Genomic DNA, 15,721 nt, shown 5'->3' on the forward strand with positions numbered 1-15,721 from the left:
TTGTCTCTGGGAAATCTGTTATACACGAAGTGCTCTCTGCTTGGGATTTGAGCATTGCTGGTGCACCCATATATTGCACAAATAATCATAATTGTTGATACACTTGTCCGGGAGCAGACATTGCTCCGTTGTAAGGAATGGCCACTTTAAGACAATTTGCTCTCTTCAAGAAAATTAACCACTTCTAGAACAGTGAGGACCTTAAACGTTTCCGCTGTGGAAGAACACCTGGTTGTACATGCTGTTTATGCTGTCTCGGTCATAAGGCTCACGATCGACGTTTGGCAGTTTGCTCATCTCGATATCATTTGGTTTGACGATGAACTGCCCTTTAACCATTTGACCCTGTGAAGCAGTGTTTTCAGACGCGGTGAAAGGCCCCGCTTGACTTGGGGGTGGTGTCCAGCGTTCGGAGTACAAGCATGGTGGGTTTCTAGAATTAATGTTCTTATCATAGCTCTTATTGAAATGTCTGAAGGGCCGTAAGAGGCGCAGTAGCAGCAGGAAGATAGCAACCACAAACAGTGTTAGTAGCACAAGTAATGCCAGCCCTCCTATCCACCACAGATTTTGCTCTGAAAATTACATATTATTATTATTATTATTATTATTATTATTATTATTATTATTATTATTATTATTATTATTATTATTATTATTATTATTATTATTATTATTATTATTATTATTATTATTATTATTATTATTATTATTATTATTATTATTATTATTATTATTATTATTATTATTATTATTATTATTATTTTTTATTATTGTTATTATTATTATTTTTATTATTATTATTATTATTATTATTATTATTATTATTATTATTATTATTATTATTATTATTATTCGCAAAAAATCATTTATATATTCACGAGAGTCAAGGTCATAAAAGAGATGGTTTATGAAAGCAGTGAGGTTAGGTTTCTGAGAACAACACACCTCAAAATGTATAAACACATACGAACCTTGAAGAAAGGTCTTGGTGACAGTTCCGGGTATGGCTGTGGTTACCTGTGCGGCTGCGGGTTCGGGTGCGGCTGCAGGTGAATGTACGGATATTATAACGGTGTCTTCGAGAAAAAAAGGAGAATTATTACTATTTAGGGGTTTACTGAAGACAGGGGATTTTGGGAAGTGTTTACATAACTGAGGTAATTGTATGCTGGGAGAGGAAATGAAATAGTTAGCATAATTATTTGTAAATTAATCTGTGTCAGATTTGTCATTGCTTATAGTTGAGTAGTTGATAGTTTTAATATAAATTATCTGCATTTAACTGTTTGAAAGAAGTGGCATGAATTGTTTGCAGCTGAGTGGGTAACATATTCAACATTAAAGGCCTGCAGTTCAATAAATGCCAGATATGTAGGTACCGTACAGTTGCTCCCAAAATTATGTTTACTATTTTGTGTAAGACAATGTGACATAGCGGTCGAAGGATTTTGACATCCCTACATACCGAGACAAGAGGAGTCACTGTGTTCATTTTGAAATTCACTGGACGAGTTACGACTTGAAAAAGTCTTAGAAACAGCTTGGTGCTACTATAGTAAAGCGGGCTACCATTAACCTAACCTAATCTAACCTAACCTAGGTTAGGTTAGGTTAGGTTAAAATATATTAGACTAAGTTAGGCTAGGTTAGGTTGGTTAATAGACGCTAAAGTGTAAATGTCCCGGTAGATCAACTCCAACTCGGTAGACCTCTTACTATAGTAGCACCAACAGTTTACTGTACTATTTAAAGCCATACTTAAAGGGCTACTTGGATACTATAAAACATGCCAAAAAATAATTAAAGGTGAATAGTTGAAAGACTTTCAGGTGAAGTTTAAAGTCAAATTTGACAGTTTAGTAACATAATTCAGACAGGGGGGACGAGGGACCATAATAACGGCAACCTCACCACTTCTAACCTAATCTAGAGTAATTTAACCAAACTTAACCAATTTTAATCTTACCCAACTTAACGACACCAAAGCAAATCTAATAAAAAATAGCTATAACTAACCAGGCCTAACCTAACCTAACCTACACTAACTTAACTTAATTTAAACGAAATTAACTTAATCCAATCTAAGTTAACCAAATCTAGTCTAAATTACCCTAACTTAATCAAATGTAATGTAACCTAATCAACATCGAACCTAAGTTCATGAGTGAGGGTTCCCTTCATTATTCAGTGTTGGGTTCGTGTATTCTTTCCTCTGTTGGTCTTCTGTATTTCTAAGTTAAGTTTATTTTTACAAAGATTGAGTCAGGTATGTTTGTAATAACTTGTTATGTAATTAATCTCTCAGTGAATTTACAATTATTTTGTGTAAGTGATTTAAGATGTGTGTTATTTTGTATTTTGTGTACACTATTTGCCTCAGTGTGTTTTTATGTTATAATTGAAGGGCAGAGATCTGATCTGGATGTGATTTTGCTTTATGTTTATTCTTTGGTGTTTCACTTTAGTAAAGTAATTTTGGTGAACGTGGGTTCACTTGGTCAGAGTGGGGTAACGTGGGCGTAATATAACCAATCCTAACCTAATCTACCCAAATCTAGCTTAGGCTTAGTATAGAGTGTGTTATATCTACACTGTCCCTAATGGGCAGCGATGGTTATGTAGTCCACTTTCATAGAGATAGCGATATCTACAATTAGCATTTGGCTAAGTTGAATGGATGGGATTAAATAAAACCCTAGGTCTGGACATAAATTCTCATGTTATTACCGGATGTGATTTATTTCTGTCATGGATATTTAGACCAACATTGGGCATACGCCCAGGTAGGACACATGTCCTACTTGCTTCTAGGAGACACGTCCTGTTTCTTTGAGAGGTGTTTCCTCAGATGTTATTACATTACACCATTCCCCAGGATGCGACCCACAACAGCCGTTTTACAATTAGGTTCCTACTCATTGCTAGGTGAACAGAGGCAGAGTGTGCAAAGATACCTGCCTAGTTTCTCGTCCTGCCCGGGGATCGAACCCGAGATCATTTGGTTGTGAGCCGACTGCGCTACCATCGTGCTACAGGGTATGTTAGGTTAGGCTGTATGTCTGAAGCAGGTTAGTTAGGTCATGCAAATTAGGGCAAATTAGGATAGGTTATAATTATTAGGTGTTGATTTTCTTAGGTTAAGAATGTCTAAGGCTAGATTAGATTAGAATTTCGCTAGAATAAGCAAAGGTTAAGTTAGGTTAGTTTAGGGATAGCTTAAGTGTACTGAGGTTGTATTACGATAAGTTTAGTTTTACCTATATTAAGGGTAAGTTAGTTTGTGTTATAGGCAGATTAAGTAAGGCTATGTAAAATACTCGACAGCATTCACTTTCATAATCTTTGTAGCCTTTTACGGCTCAGTGGACTGGCAGTGCCCTGGGATTGAACAAGCTACCACTCGGATAGGAGATTATTACTGTATCCTCGTGGCCACTGCAAACCCCCCCGCTATCTCTATGGTTTGCCGTCAATTCGCCCACAAGTCCATTTGCCCACACTTTGTCAATTTCCATTCATGTTTATTCATGTACAGTACTTGATAATAATGTAATATATACAAATTAAGTGTCAGGTAGTTTATTCGGTGACTTTCAAATATATATATATATTTTTATAAAATACACAAACTAAAAAGGTTTAAAATGTCAATCATAGAAGTAACAGAGTGAATTTAGGATGTTTGGTCACATATCAGCTGCTGACTGGTCCATTGAGATGGGCGCAAGCTCTCAGAAATTGGCAAGCTGACCTCTCGTTCAGGTTAAACTATGAAGAAATTGAATTGTACTGAAATTACATTGTACAAAACGTCCGGATTAAAGTGTTACTCACCTTCAGTCCTGGTGCTCTCCGCGGCGGGAATAATCATGTCAGATACTGGCATGATACTGTCGGTGCACTAATTGCAACTCCAGTCCGATACTCAGCTCGAGATACACCAGTATCACATTTCCTGTGCTGCCACTTCCCACCCGTCGCTCTGCAGACCTTCTTGCCGTGCCCGTACAGGCACATTGCATTGAATGCAAAAATCTTGACAGTCAGCTATCTTACCATTGACGAACTAAATCCGCTGGACTTAAACAATTACGAAACCTACAGACGATATTTTCATAGTTTCGAAAACTTTATTGAAGTTCAGTTCTTAACATTAATACATTACTAAACCTAAATAAAAGAGGTAACAAGACAGGTGTGGGCGAACCACCTCGATAGTGTGGGTGAATCAACTTTAAATGTAGGTAAAATGGCTTGTGGGCGAACCAACTCCATGGTGTGGGCGAAATGCATTGTGGGCGAAATGACCGGATTCTATCTCTATGACCCCGATAAACTTGTTGAACCCGTCACGACTTAAGGGCTATCTATGTTAAAGTGTCAAACTCTTATAAACACCTCATGAGGGAGATAGTCTCCCTCGAGGAAAAATCTCCTTGTTCTTTGCGAAAACATCACGGAAGGCACAAAAATCGATGCTGTGAAAATAATCACATCCAGAAGCTGAAATATGCGATAGGGTGTGTCATGCAGAACCGAATTTTTTTTTGAGTTTGAAAATCGGCCCATGGTATTAATGATGTAGTTCTAGTGAAGTCATGTGATATCTTCAGATTTGAAAGGTTTTCCAATTTTTGCTGATGAAATTTTAACTTGAAATCTTGTAATTCAACATTCACGCCCTTTTACTTAGCTTACCCATAAGCCAGCATTTAAGAGTAAAGTAAATGTATCAGTTAATTTATTAGGATGAAAAATGATTCAAGACCAGTAAGAGCAGAATGATCTTGACATTTATTAATTTAATGTTGCTTTAGAAAGAAACCGTCATCAAATACTGAAAACCGGTTTTACTACTACGACCGTGTTGCTGCACCTGCATGAAGAACATGTCTTTCTTGCTTCTGTTTCTCATCACCTCCCTGCTGACCACACAGGCTCCGGATGTAGCCTCCCTCCTCCTGGCTGTACACGTGACTGCTGGCCTCGCTCCTTGCTGTACACAGCTCTATACTCTGGGTGACTGGGGGCCAGGCAGAGGGACATCCACATGGGGTTGTCCAGAAGCTCTGACTTGAACATTGGTGAGGCTGCAGCAGGTAGAGGGGGCTCACTGCCAGCCTGGATGTTATCAGATCTATGAGATCAGTGAGGTCTTGGCACCTAGATTGACTTCCAGGAGTCTTCCTGACCTGAGAGGAATCAATCACCAACTGATTCGTCATGCCCAAGATCCTCTCATAAGTCTCATATCCAAGATCTTTTGACTGCTGCCACTCTTCTGCCCTCCTCCTCATCCACTGCGAGCATTGTCTGCCAGAACTGCCTCCGAGGATGAGCATGCCAGAAGATCTCCTCACAGTCTGCTCCACAATCTGTTTCTTCCTCGCCAGCTAACTCCTCAGGAGCTCAAGCTGGAAGAGAACATGCCTCGGACAGCCGGGAGGAAGCGATGACTTGACAGTGTTGAACCAATTTGGCAAGTGAACTTACTCACGATGAATTGGACAATATGTCTCAGGTTGTGAAGCTGGTTCCTTTCAGTTTATGATTGAGCGACCCAAATTCTGCAGAACCTGAGCCGTTGTCAACCACCTAGAATGTGAGACTGGACTATCTCTGCAGGTAGCAAGTCTATCAGGCATGACCCCAGTTTTGATGGCACTGCAAATCATGTAACCGTAGTACTGGTCAGTACTCAGGTCGTCAATGACAGTATGTGCAAGCTCAGCAGGTGGAGACCAACTGTGATTTTTCAAAGCTCGGATTTATTTCTAACTCAGTGGCAGGTCAGCATCTTGCCAGAGGACCAGACCATCTGTTGTTTCAAGAATCTTGTATCCAGCTCACCAGATCAGATGTCTGAGTGGCAACTCGTTGGTGTGGGGGAATTTCAAACAATCCAGACCAGCCCTCCCAATCTTCCGCTCTATCCACTGTAGCATTCCCGCCGCCCCTTACCCACCCTGTGTTCGTGTTGGTGCTGTCCCCTCCAATGGCCTGCAGGGTCTGGTCTACGTTCCTCTCTCTGGGCCAGTTCACAATGTTATCTGCACTATCTCCAGCTGGTTTCCTGATGTCATCTTTCTCCTGGGAGTAATGCCACAAATACTTCCCTCCTGGTTCACTGCAGCAGGTAGTGTTCCTCCTTCACCATGGCAGGGAACAACTTGTCAGAATCTCCAGCTTTCTGAACTTGCTGAGTGTCATCCTTCTCCCCATCAAAACAAACAATTGTTCCATTTTCTCTTATCCTTATCCAAACTCCTCTTCTGGGTTGCTGACAAGTTTTCTCCTGAGCTCTCCTTGCTTTGTTATGATCTATCACCAGGTGAACATCATCAGGTGTTTATCAAACCACCGTCAATCAGGCAGCTGTTGCTATCTCTGCAGTTTCTCTGAGACCAGTGTGGTGTCGCATGCTGGCCAGAGCTATGCTCAGATATCTTTCCTATTTCGAATCTTATGCCTGGAAGGTTTTGGAAGGATCATTATTTTCTGGGTTGGGACAAAAGTCACCATTCTCCTGGTCAGCACTCGGATCAGCATGGGGAATCATTAAACTCTGAATCAGCTTGACTCCAATCCTCATCGGCCTTTTTACCTCTTCCCTGGGCCTTCTCAGTCTCTTTTCCTCAGCAACTCTTCTCCTCTTCTGTCTCTCTGTGGCAGCCTCTGTCTCTTGGACTCCGGAATATCTTGGCTGAAATCATGAAGAGCCCCTGCTACTTGATCTTCTCTCTCTGTGCTTTTGACAAATGTTCCAGTTCGATCTGAGAATCTTCAGTTCACGCTTGCAAATACAGGAGATGTGGGCCTCAGTTACAGTCACGATCGCATCAAACTCAGGACAGAGAACAATTGGGCACTGCAAATAATTATGTCAAATAACTGGTCAGTTGCTTAGCAAAGCTGTCCTTAACTGCAAGTTTTCCTCTCCCAAGAGATATCTCTTGCCTTTTCCCAACTAGTAGCAGTCTCTCATAATCTTCTTTGACTTGTTATGACTGGAGGCTTAGACGGAGGCGTTAGCCAGAGTGTACTGTGCCAAGACAGCTTTGGTCATATCACTGTAATGTCTTTGTTTGTGTAAGTTCTTTGGTTCTTTTCACTGGTTGCTGATTAAACACCCTTATCTCAAGCATCTCTCAATGAGCAACTCCGACTAGGAGCTCTTAGACCCAAAGATAGTGACTGAGATGGCTGGATTTTTGGTTCCTCGTCCTGACACAGCAGCCATCGCAAATATTAGCCAACTTAAATGCATCAGAATCTGAAACGAGAAAAAATATTGTTAGTTGGGTTGTTAAGAATGAAGTCAAGCAATGTTCACTATTTAATTGTAATGCACTAATGCAGCGCACGTTAGATTTTCGATAAATTTCCGCTAAAATTTACCTAGCAAAAGGTTGCAAAATATTGAAACTGAGGCTATTTTCTGTTTATATACTGTACACTAAAATCTACCAAAAAAGTGATGGGCCATTAGTTTTAGCTGATCTTCCCTCCTATGACACACCCTAATATGCATACACTTATGTAAAATAACACTGCTCTGCATATTTTTGCTTTTAATAAATATAAAAATTATTGGGAAGTTGAGACAAGTGTCGTTGTCAAATTTACTCATCGAAGCGTCATCATTCCCCTATCTCTGTAGAATAAGCTTTCAATATTATGTGAAGGAAAAAATATTTGTGATACTTACCTAAACTATGACTGAATGTCACCTGTGTTATATTCAACTTCCAAACAAACTCAAGCGGTCGACCAAGTTTAGGTAGCTGGATCCACAAGGACCTCTTAATTTTAGTATCCTCGTCTTCCCTGAAGCCTACAATTAACACGAGTGACAAATCATCGTTACCACGAACGAGGGAACGTAGCTCAACAATGCTATACCCATGATCCTGAAGCCCTATGTCACAATTTACCAAATAATTTTTAGAACAAACTACAGACAGATATTTTCTTGGGACATATCTCAAAGGTACAATTGTTGTCACTGGCGTTGATGAAGCCTTCAATCGGTGAATGAGCGTTGGTTTGTAGGAACCCGAGCGGATCCAAACCCTCATCATCTGATAATTTCTGGTTTCCACATTCTGAAAAAGTTTGGGAGAGTTGTGAGATACAGTTAAAGTTAACAGGCAAAAACGGGAAGAACTATAGCGTAAAGAGAAGAGTGAGAATTAGAGGTAATCTTATATATATATATATATATATATATATATATATATATATATATATATATATATATATATATATATATATATATATATATATATATATATATATATATATATATATATATATATATATATATATATATATATATCAATATAAAGGGAAACAGAGGTACTCAAGAGAGAGGTAGAGTGGATTAGAGATAGTTTTAAGACATATTGGGCATGACTAGAAGAAGATTCGTAATATATGAGCAACAACACTGCGTTAATTACACACACACACTCACACACACACACACATGTAGGTTATGTATATATATGCCTTTTGTGCCGAGTAGCAACCTTGTAAATAAGCTACTGTGCCAAGTAGTATTTATATATATAATTATGTGGCAACACTGCACGTGTTATGTGGCAACATTACCCCGAGGCTGCCATATGGCAAGGCAGTCTCAGTCTGATTCTGTGGGCCGTGCATGGCACACGCAAGTCACCACTTGTATTTCTCCTATCCGAATAAATGGACTTCAGTGTTTCCCGGTGTTTCCCTACCCATCACTGCATTCTTCAGGGAACACCTGGAACCTTCATGGCGCAATGAGTAGGATCTGTGGACTTACAAGTGTGTGAACAATGGACAGTTAGCCGGCGATGTGCGACTGCCGGCGATGTGCGACTGCCGGCGATGTGCACGTGACTCTTAGTGTGTGCTGTGTTGTGTTGCGTTGTGTTTCGCTGCGACGTGCAGCATTGCTCCATCACAGTGCGTCTTAGTGACGGTGGCAGTGTTAGTGTCAGTGTATCAGTGTGTCTAGAGCTGAGAGATGAGCATTGGCCTCTTTTTTGTGGTACCCACTGAGCACGCAGGCGTACACCCTTCTCGTGTGACATCCGGGGAGACACTGACAGTCTTGCCTCCGCCAGCCACCACGCTCTGCTCTCTGAGACACAGTCACACACACACACACACACACACACACAAACGCACGCACGCACTCACGGACAGAACAGTGGACTCTATGCATTATTTCTGCGCTGTTTATGTCATATATATGTGGTTCGAGCTGATGAGGCGCCACTTTATATACTAAATAGCACAGTTCAAGCATAGTAAGATGGGCGGTAAGAAGGGACAACGTCAAGATGGGAGACACGACCCCCCACAATCTTCTCCTCTACCGGGCACAGATGGAACTTCTGCGCCCACCGCCCCTCATCCTTCACCTACAGCGACGGACATTGCAACAATTCTGAGGTGGATGGATCACAGGGGCCAGAGACGCAGAGAGATGGAACTTCAGAGGAAGGAGACACGAAGAGAGGAGGAAATGGCGCATTTTGATGCAATATTGGCGACCCTGGCGCTAACCCACCCTCCCTCACTCGCGCACCAAGGCGCCAGTACCCTCCCTCCTCCACCACACCAGCGTCCTCCAGGTACTCTTGCTACTCCAACAGCTCCCAAGGCATCTGTTCAACCCCCACCCGCCCTCTCACCAGACGTCACGTTTCAGCTTTTTCGTGAGTGGAGGCGGCGTTGGACAGATTACTCCACGATGGTGGACCTTGACAGCATGCCTCCAAACAAACAGCTCATCCAACTGCGGATGTGTTTGTCGCTGGAGACCCAGAGAGTTCTGGAGCACACGTTGCAAGTGCCTCCCGATTCTACCTCTTCAGTGACGGATGTGCTCGACCTTTTGCAGGAGCACGTTAAGGGTCGGAATAACGAGGCTTTGCGTCGCCGCGCCTTCACCAGCTGCAAGCAGGCGGAGAATGAATCCTTTGACAACTTTTTTGTACGCTTGAAGAGTTTGTCGGAGGAGCTCGACGTCTGCAAGGTGCGCAGCCAGGAATGTGAGGAAGCCTGGATCAAGCACGGGATCTTGACAGGTGTCAGACAAGAAGAGTTGGTGCAGTGACTCATTCCCCTGGACGCTTCCTCCACACTCCAGGTGGTAGTGACTGAATGTCGGTCATACGAGGTCACCAAGTCCGCCATCTCTGCCTTACGGGCCCCACCTGCTGTGAGAGCAATCTCTCAGTACAAGAAGGGTAAGAAGGCGGCCAACAATGTGAAGACTGCCGCACGTTCTTCCACGCCTCCGTCTAGTGCTTCCTGTGGCAGCTGTGGAAAGCAGCATGGCCCCAAGACATGCCCAGCCGCCGACGCACTGTGTCGTGGATGTGACCGTAAAGGCCACTGGTCTAACACAGACACGTGCCCTGCACGAGGCCGCAAGTGTTATGCCTGCGGTCGCTATGGACACTACGACAAGTGCTGCCGCCAACCCAAGCCCAAAAGCCCGAGACAAGGAGGAAAGCAGCGCACTTCCCTCAGGGTGGTTCGCACACAGCCCCCTTCAGATGGCCCACGCAGCCCCAAGCAGCAGCTAAGTCACATCAGAAGGGTGGACTCGACCACACGCCCCAGGGCTACCCCTTCCCCTACCATCCGCGTCGCCGTCACACACGGTGATGTGTCGGGTCACATCGAGGTGATACCGGACACCGGCGCTGATACTACGGTGATAAGCCTGAAGCACCTCCAGAAACTGGGCCTCACCAAACGTGGCCTGGGACCACCACCGCAGCTGCAGTACTACAATGCGGACGGTTCCTAGATGCCGGACGCTGTGGGCTCCTTTCAAGCGGATGGATCGACGTGCAGCCTACTCTCGCTACACCCTTGTTGTCGTGGGAGCACTGCAAGGAGTTAGGCGTGGTGCCCAGAGACTTTCCCGAGCAGATCCCAGCTGCTCGGTACACCGCCAACAGGGTGCATGAGTCAACGAGCGAAGTGCCTGGAACTGCCGCACAGAGCTTCCCAGAACCCGCGTCCACTCCTGCCCCGCCTCCACCCAAGTCATGGCTGCTTCCTCTTTGCAGTGAGACGTCTCCTTCAGCCGTAAGGGCCTACTTCCTGAAGGAGTACTCGGATGTGCTGGTGACGAAGGAGGCCCTATGGACCGCGCCACTGAAGGCTATGGCGGGTCCGCCTATGAGGATACACCTGCGGGAAGATGCACAGCCGTTTGCCTACACACTCCCAGGTTGGTTCCTCTCACCTTCAGGGATTCAGTCAAGAAGGAACTGGATTCCATGGTGGCTCAGGGTATCCTCGTACCCGTTGGTGACGACCCGTCCCCTTGGTGCCACCCTCTAGTCGCTGTGGCTAAGACTAACGGTGGAGTGTGGATTACTACCGACTTGTCTAAGCTTAACAGCCAGGTGTCCCATCCCGCCCACCCTTCACCCACACCTTTTGCAGCTATGCGGAGTGTGGACCCGAAGGTACGGCACTTCTCGACAATGGACGCCCTCTGTGGTTACTGACAGATCCCACTGAAGAAGGAGGATTAGCCACTGACCACTTTCATCACACCTTATGGACGCTTCCGCTACTGCCGTGGCCCTATGGGATTCGCTGCTACGGGGGACGCCTTCTGTCTCCGTGGTGACATGGCACTTCAAGGCGTGACCAACTGCGTGAAGGTAGTGGATGACGTCCTCCTCTACGATGAGGACCACCTGACGCATCTTCGCCGCATCGACGAGGTACTGACCAGGTGTAGGACGCACGGCATCACTCTCAATGCCGAGAAGTTCGTCTTGGCCGCACCTGCAGTGTCTTTCTGCGGCTACCGACTCTCAAGGGATGGCATTGCTGCGGACCCAGAGAAAGTTCGCGCCATAGCGGACTTTGCAAAACCTGCCAACCTTACGGATCTCAGGTCTTTCATGGGCCTGGTGAACCAGCTGGCAGAATTTTCTCCTGACGTCTCCGCCGCTGCCGGGCCTCTTCGCCCCCTGATGAGCCCCAAGAGGACTTTCACGTGGACCCCTGACCACGACCTCGCCTTTCATAAGGTGAAGGAGGCCCTGTCAAGTCCACCTATCCTCGCTACTCTCGACCCAGCGCTCCCCACCGTCCTCCAGACAGACGCCTCGCGCCTGTACAGGGTTGGTTACGCCCTTCTCCAGGATCACGGTGGAGGAAGGTACCGGCTCGTACAGTGTGGCTCTCGCTTTCTCACCGATGCTGAGTCATGCTATGCTACCATCGAGCTGGAGCTGCTGGCAGTGGTATGGGCCTTATCGAAGTGCAAATTTTACTTGATTGGCCTACAGCACTTCGACCTCATGACAGACCACAGGCCCTTGGTCCCCATTCTTAATCACTATACGCTGGACGCCATCGAGAATCTCCGCCTCCAGCGCCTGAAGGAGAAGATTTTGGCCTTCGTCTTCACCGCGGCTTGGTGCGCAGGTAAGAAGTTGTGCATCCCGGATGCCCTTTCCTGCTCCCCAGTCAGCCGCCCTACATCAGAAGACGAGATGCTCAGCACCGAGGCCGGTTTCTCCGTCAGCAACATCGTCACTTTGCAGGCCGTACAGTCCCTCGCCAGCACCCAGGCCTCAGTGTCGCCACCCGACAGCGATCTGGCCCTTGAGGAACTACGGACTGCGGCACGCGACGACCCCTCCTACACTCAGCTCTTGGAGAGTGTGAGGGCTGGGTTCCCTCGTGGCCGTTTTGACCTCCACAACGCCCTACGCCCGTATTGGAAGATACGTGAGGACCTCTACGCAGATGGGGACCTCGTCCTCTACGGTGCCCGTGTGGTCGTCCCTGCAGCTCTCTGTCGTCGCGTTCTGGCCCGCTTACACGACAGCCATCGTGGAGCAGAGGCCACCAAGCGCCGCGCAAGGCAGGCTGTGTACTGGCCCGGCATTGACGCGGATATCGTCAATACGGTCCGTGCCTGTGAGCCGTGCCAGATCATGCAGCCTAGTCAACAGCAGGAGCCCCTCTTGTGCGACGACGAACCCACCAGGCCCTTCGAGTCCGTGTCGGCTGATTTCTTCAGCACAGCTGGGAAACATTTCCTAATTGTCGCCGACCGACTCTCTGGCTGGCCTGTGGTGGTAATCTGTGGCTCGGACACGACGTCCGCGGCCACCATTCGCCACTTCCGGCACCTCTTTCGTGACCTGGGCGTCCCCGTACGTCTGCGAACGCACGGTGGGCCACAGTTACCAGCCGGGACTTCACATGATTCCTGGAGCGTTGGGGAGTCCGCCACATCGTGTCAACACCCCACTACCCACAGTCAAACGGCCATGCTGAGGCTGCGGTCAAGACAGTTAAGCACCTAATCCTCAAGGTGGCCCCTTCAGGCAACATAGACTGTGAGGCGTTTGACAAAGGACTCCTGGAGTTACGTAATACTCCCACCCACACAGGGCGCTCCCCTGCCCAGATCCTGTATGGTCACCCTCTCCGCCCTTGCGTTCCTGCACACGCCAAGGCCTTTGCGAAGGAGTCGCAGACCAGAGCCGAGAGCTGCGACTGCCGCGCCGCTTCACGCGCCCAGGACACCAAGGCTCGGTATGACGACCGTGCCCGCCCTCTTCAGCCACTGGAGATTGGTGCCCTTGTCCGCGTCCAGGACCCGACGACGACACGTTGGGACAAGGTGGGCATAGTGATGGGCGTCGGCCGGTCGCGGGACTACAAGGTCAGGATGCCGAGCGGCCGTGTCTGGTGGAGGAACCGCCGCTTCCTCCGGCCAGTCCCACCCCCTGCTGCTGGCCCCCTGACCGAGGACGAGTCCCCTACACCTCACGAGGATCCGCCCCACAGTGCACCTCGACGCTCGGAGCGACTTAGGACTAAGAAGTCCGCTCAAGACAAAGACTATGAGCGTGAGGGGGGGGGAGGGAGATGTAGGTTATGTATCTATGCTACTGTGCCAAGTAGCAACTTTGTAAATAAGCTACTGTGCCGAGTAGCATTTATGTATATAATTACGTGGCAACACTGCACGTGTTATGTGGCAACATTGCCCCGAGGCTGCCATATGGCAAGGCAGTCTCAGTCTGACTCTGTGGGCCGTGCATGGCATACGCAAGTCACCACTTGTATTTCTCCTATCCGAATAAATGGACTTCAGTGTTACCCAGTTTTTCCCTACCCATCACTGCATTCTTCATGGAACACTTGGAACCTTCAACACATACACACACACACACACGCACACACACACACAGATATATTACATGTATAAGAATAAATGCTGAATAGCGACAACTTCACTCTCTCTCTTTGACAGGTACTTTAACGGGCACTCTTCACTGGATTTGATTTGCTGTGTATCGCCCGCAAGGCAATGGGGCCCACCGCTTTTTTGTGAAGTCGAGCACACTAGAATAACCCGTTACAACAGTTCGTTCTTTCCCCATACTGCCAAATTGTGGAATGTTTTGCCTTCTTCTGTGTTTTCATCCCCTTATAGTACAACAATGTCTCGCTTCAAAAACAAGCCGAGGTTCAGGGTTTGATTCCCGACTAGTGAGGTACTGTTTGCATATGGAAGTCCACGTGCTATATAGACTGACGATTATATATATATATATATATATATATATATATATATATATATATATATATATATATATATATATATATATATATATATATATATATATATATATATATATATATATATATATATATATATATATATATATATATATATATATATATATATATATATATATATAAGTAAATCACTGTAGGTGCAAAGGGTGAGTACAGCCTGTACTCACCCCTGAAGATGTGAATTACACGAAAGCGCTTGGGGAACGTGTTTTCTTCTTTCCTTGTGGTTATCATATATATATATATATATATATATATATATATATATATATATATATATATATATATATATATATTTATATATATATATATATATATATATATATATATATATATATATATATATATATATATATATATATATATATATATATATATATATATATATATATATATATATATATATATATATATATATATATATATATATATATATATATATATATATATATATATATTACAGCAAAGCAAAACTTACTTTCATCAGCAGGCGTCATTCCATGATCGGTGTTACCAACAGTCAACAAAAGAGAAACAGCAACAACAGCAAGTGCAAGACAGGTTCTAGGAAAGGTAGCTGTCATGTTCGTAAGAAGTTACTGAACCTGCATCCAGCAACACGTGTGACGGAGTTCTGGCGGCCTTCTAACGCTGGCGGGATCCCGGTTCAGTCCTCTCTTGTCACTTCCTGTGTGCGCTCCGGTGTGCGCGCGTGTGTGTGTTAGTAAGAACGTACATTCACCAACAAAATTCCTGTCGCCTCTTCCGCTGTTTACTAACCTCGAAATTTAGACTTGTGAACTAGAAGCTGTAGACACATGCATTATTCAGTTCACGGCTGCTTTGGATTCATGAAACTGAATCTCAGGGTTCCTTGTACGGCAGAAGAGGCGACAGGGCATTTTGTTGGCGACTGTGTACAATACGTGCATGTATATGTGTGTTTGTGCATGTTATTGTTTGAGTGCTTGTGTTTATGTGGGGGGGGGTGAGGGGGCATCAAAGCTAACATCACTAAAACCTGCAAGAAGACCCTCGGCCAGATGAAAAGAAAACACCAGGATTGGTTTGATGAAAACGACCT

General features: G+C 45.3%; 1 protein-coding gene across 1 annotated transcript; it reads right to left on the bottom strand.

Moving 5' to 3' along the window:
* Positions 1–201: 201 nt before the first annotated feature.
* LOC121859572 lies at positions 202–15,268 on the bottom strand. Its single transcript, XM_042356509.1, has 4 exons — positions 15,116–15,268; positions 7,712–8,108; positions 971–1,046; positions 202–433 (listed from the first exon to the last, which is right to left on the bottom strand). The coding sequence occupies exons 1-4, from the start codon at positions 15,119–15,121 to the stop codon at positions 202–204; spliced, it is 711 nt and encodes a 236-aa protein (XP_042212443.1). The 5' UTR covers positions 15,122–15,268.
* Between the last annotated feature and the right edge of the window lie 453 nt (positions 15,269–15,721).

The sequence above is a fragment of the Homarus americanus genome, unplaced genomic scaffold, assembly GCF_018991925.1.
Source record: "Homarus americanus isolate GMGI-L3 unplaced genomic scaffold, GMGI_Hamer_2.0 scaffold7626, whole genome shotgun sequence".
In the NCBI taxonomy this organism is placed as follows: Eukaryota; Metazoa; Arthropoda; class Malacostraca; order Decapoda; family Nephropidae; genus Homarus; species Homarus americanus.

Bases quoted from the DNA above. Each gene is read 5' to 3' on its own strand.
- LOC121859572 (XM_042356509.1), bottom strand. The intron at 1,047-7,711 runs GTAAGTATCACA...ATTCACCTGCAG, and splicing joins GACATTCAGTCATAGTTTAG to CCGCACCCGAACCCGCAGCC. The intron at 434-970 runs GTATGTGTTTAT...CATTAATTCTAG, and splicing joins AAGACCTTTCTTCAAGGTTC to AAACCCACCATGCTTGTACT.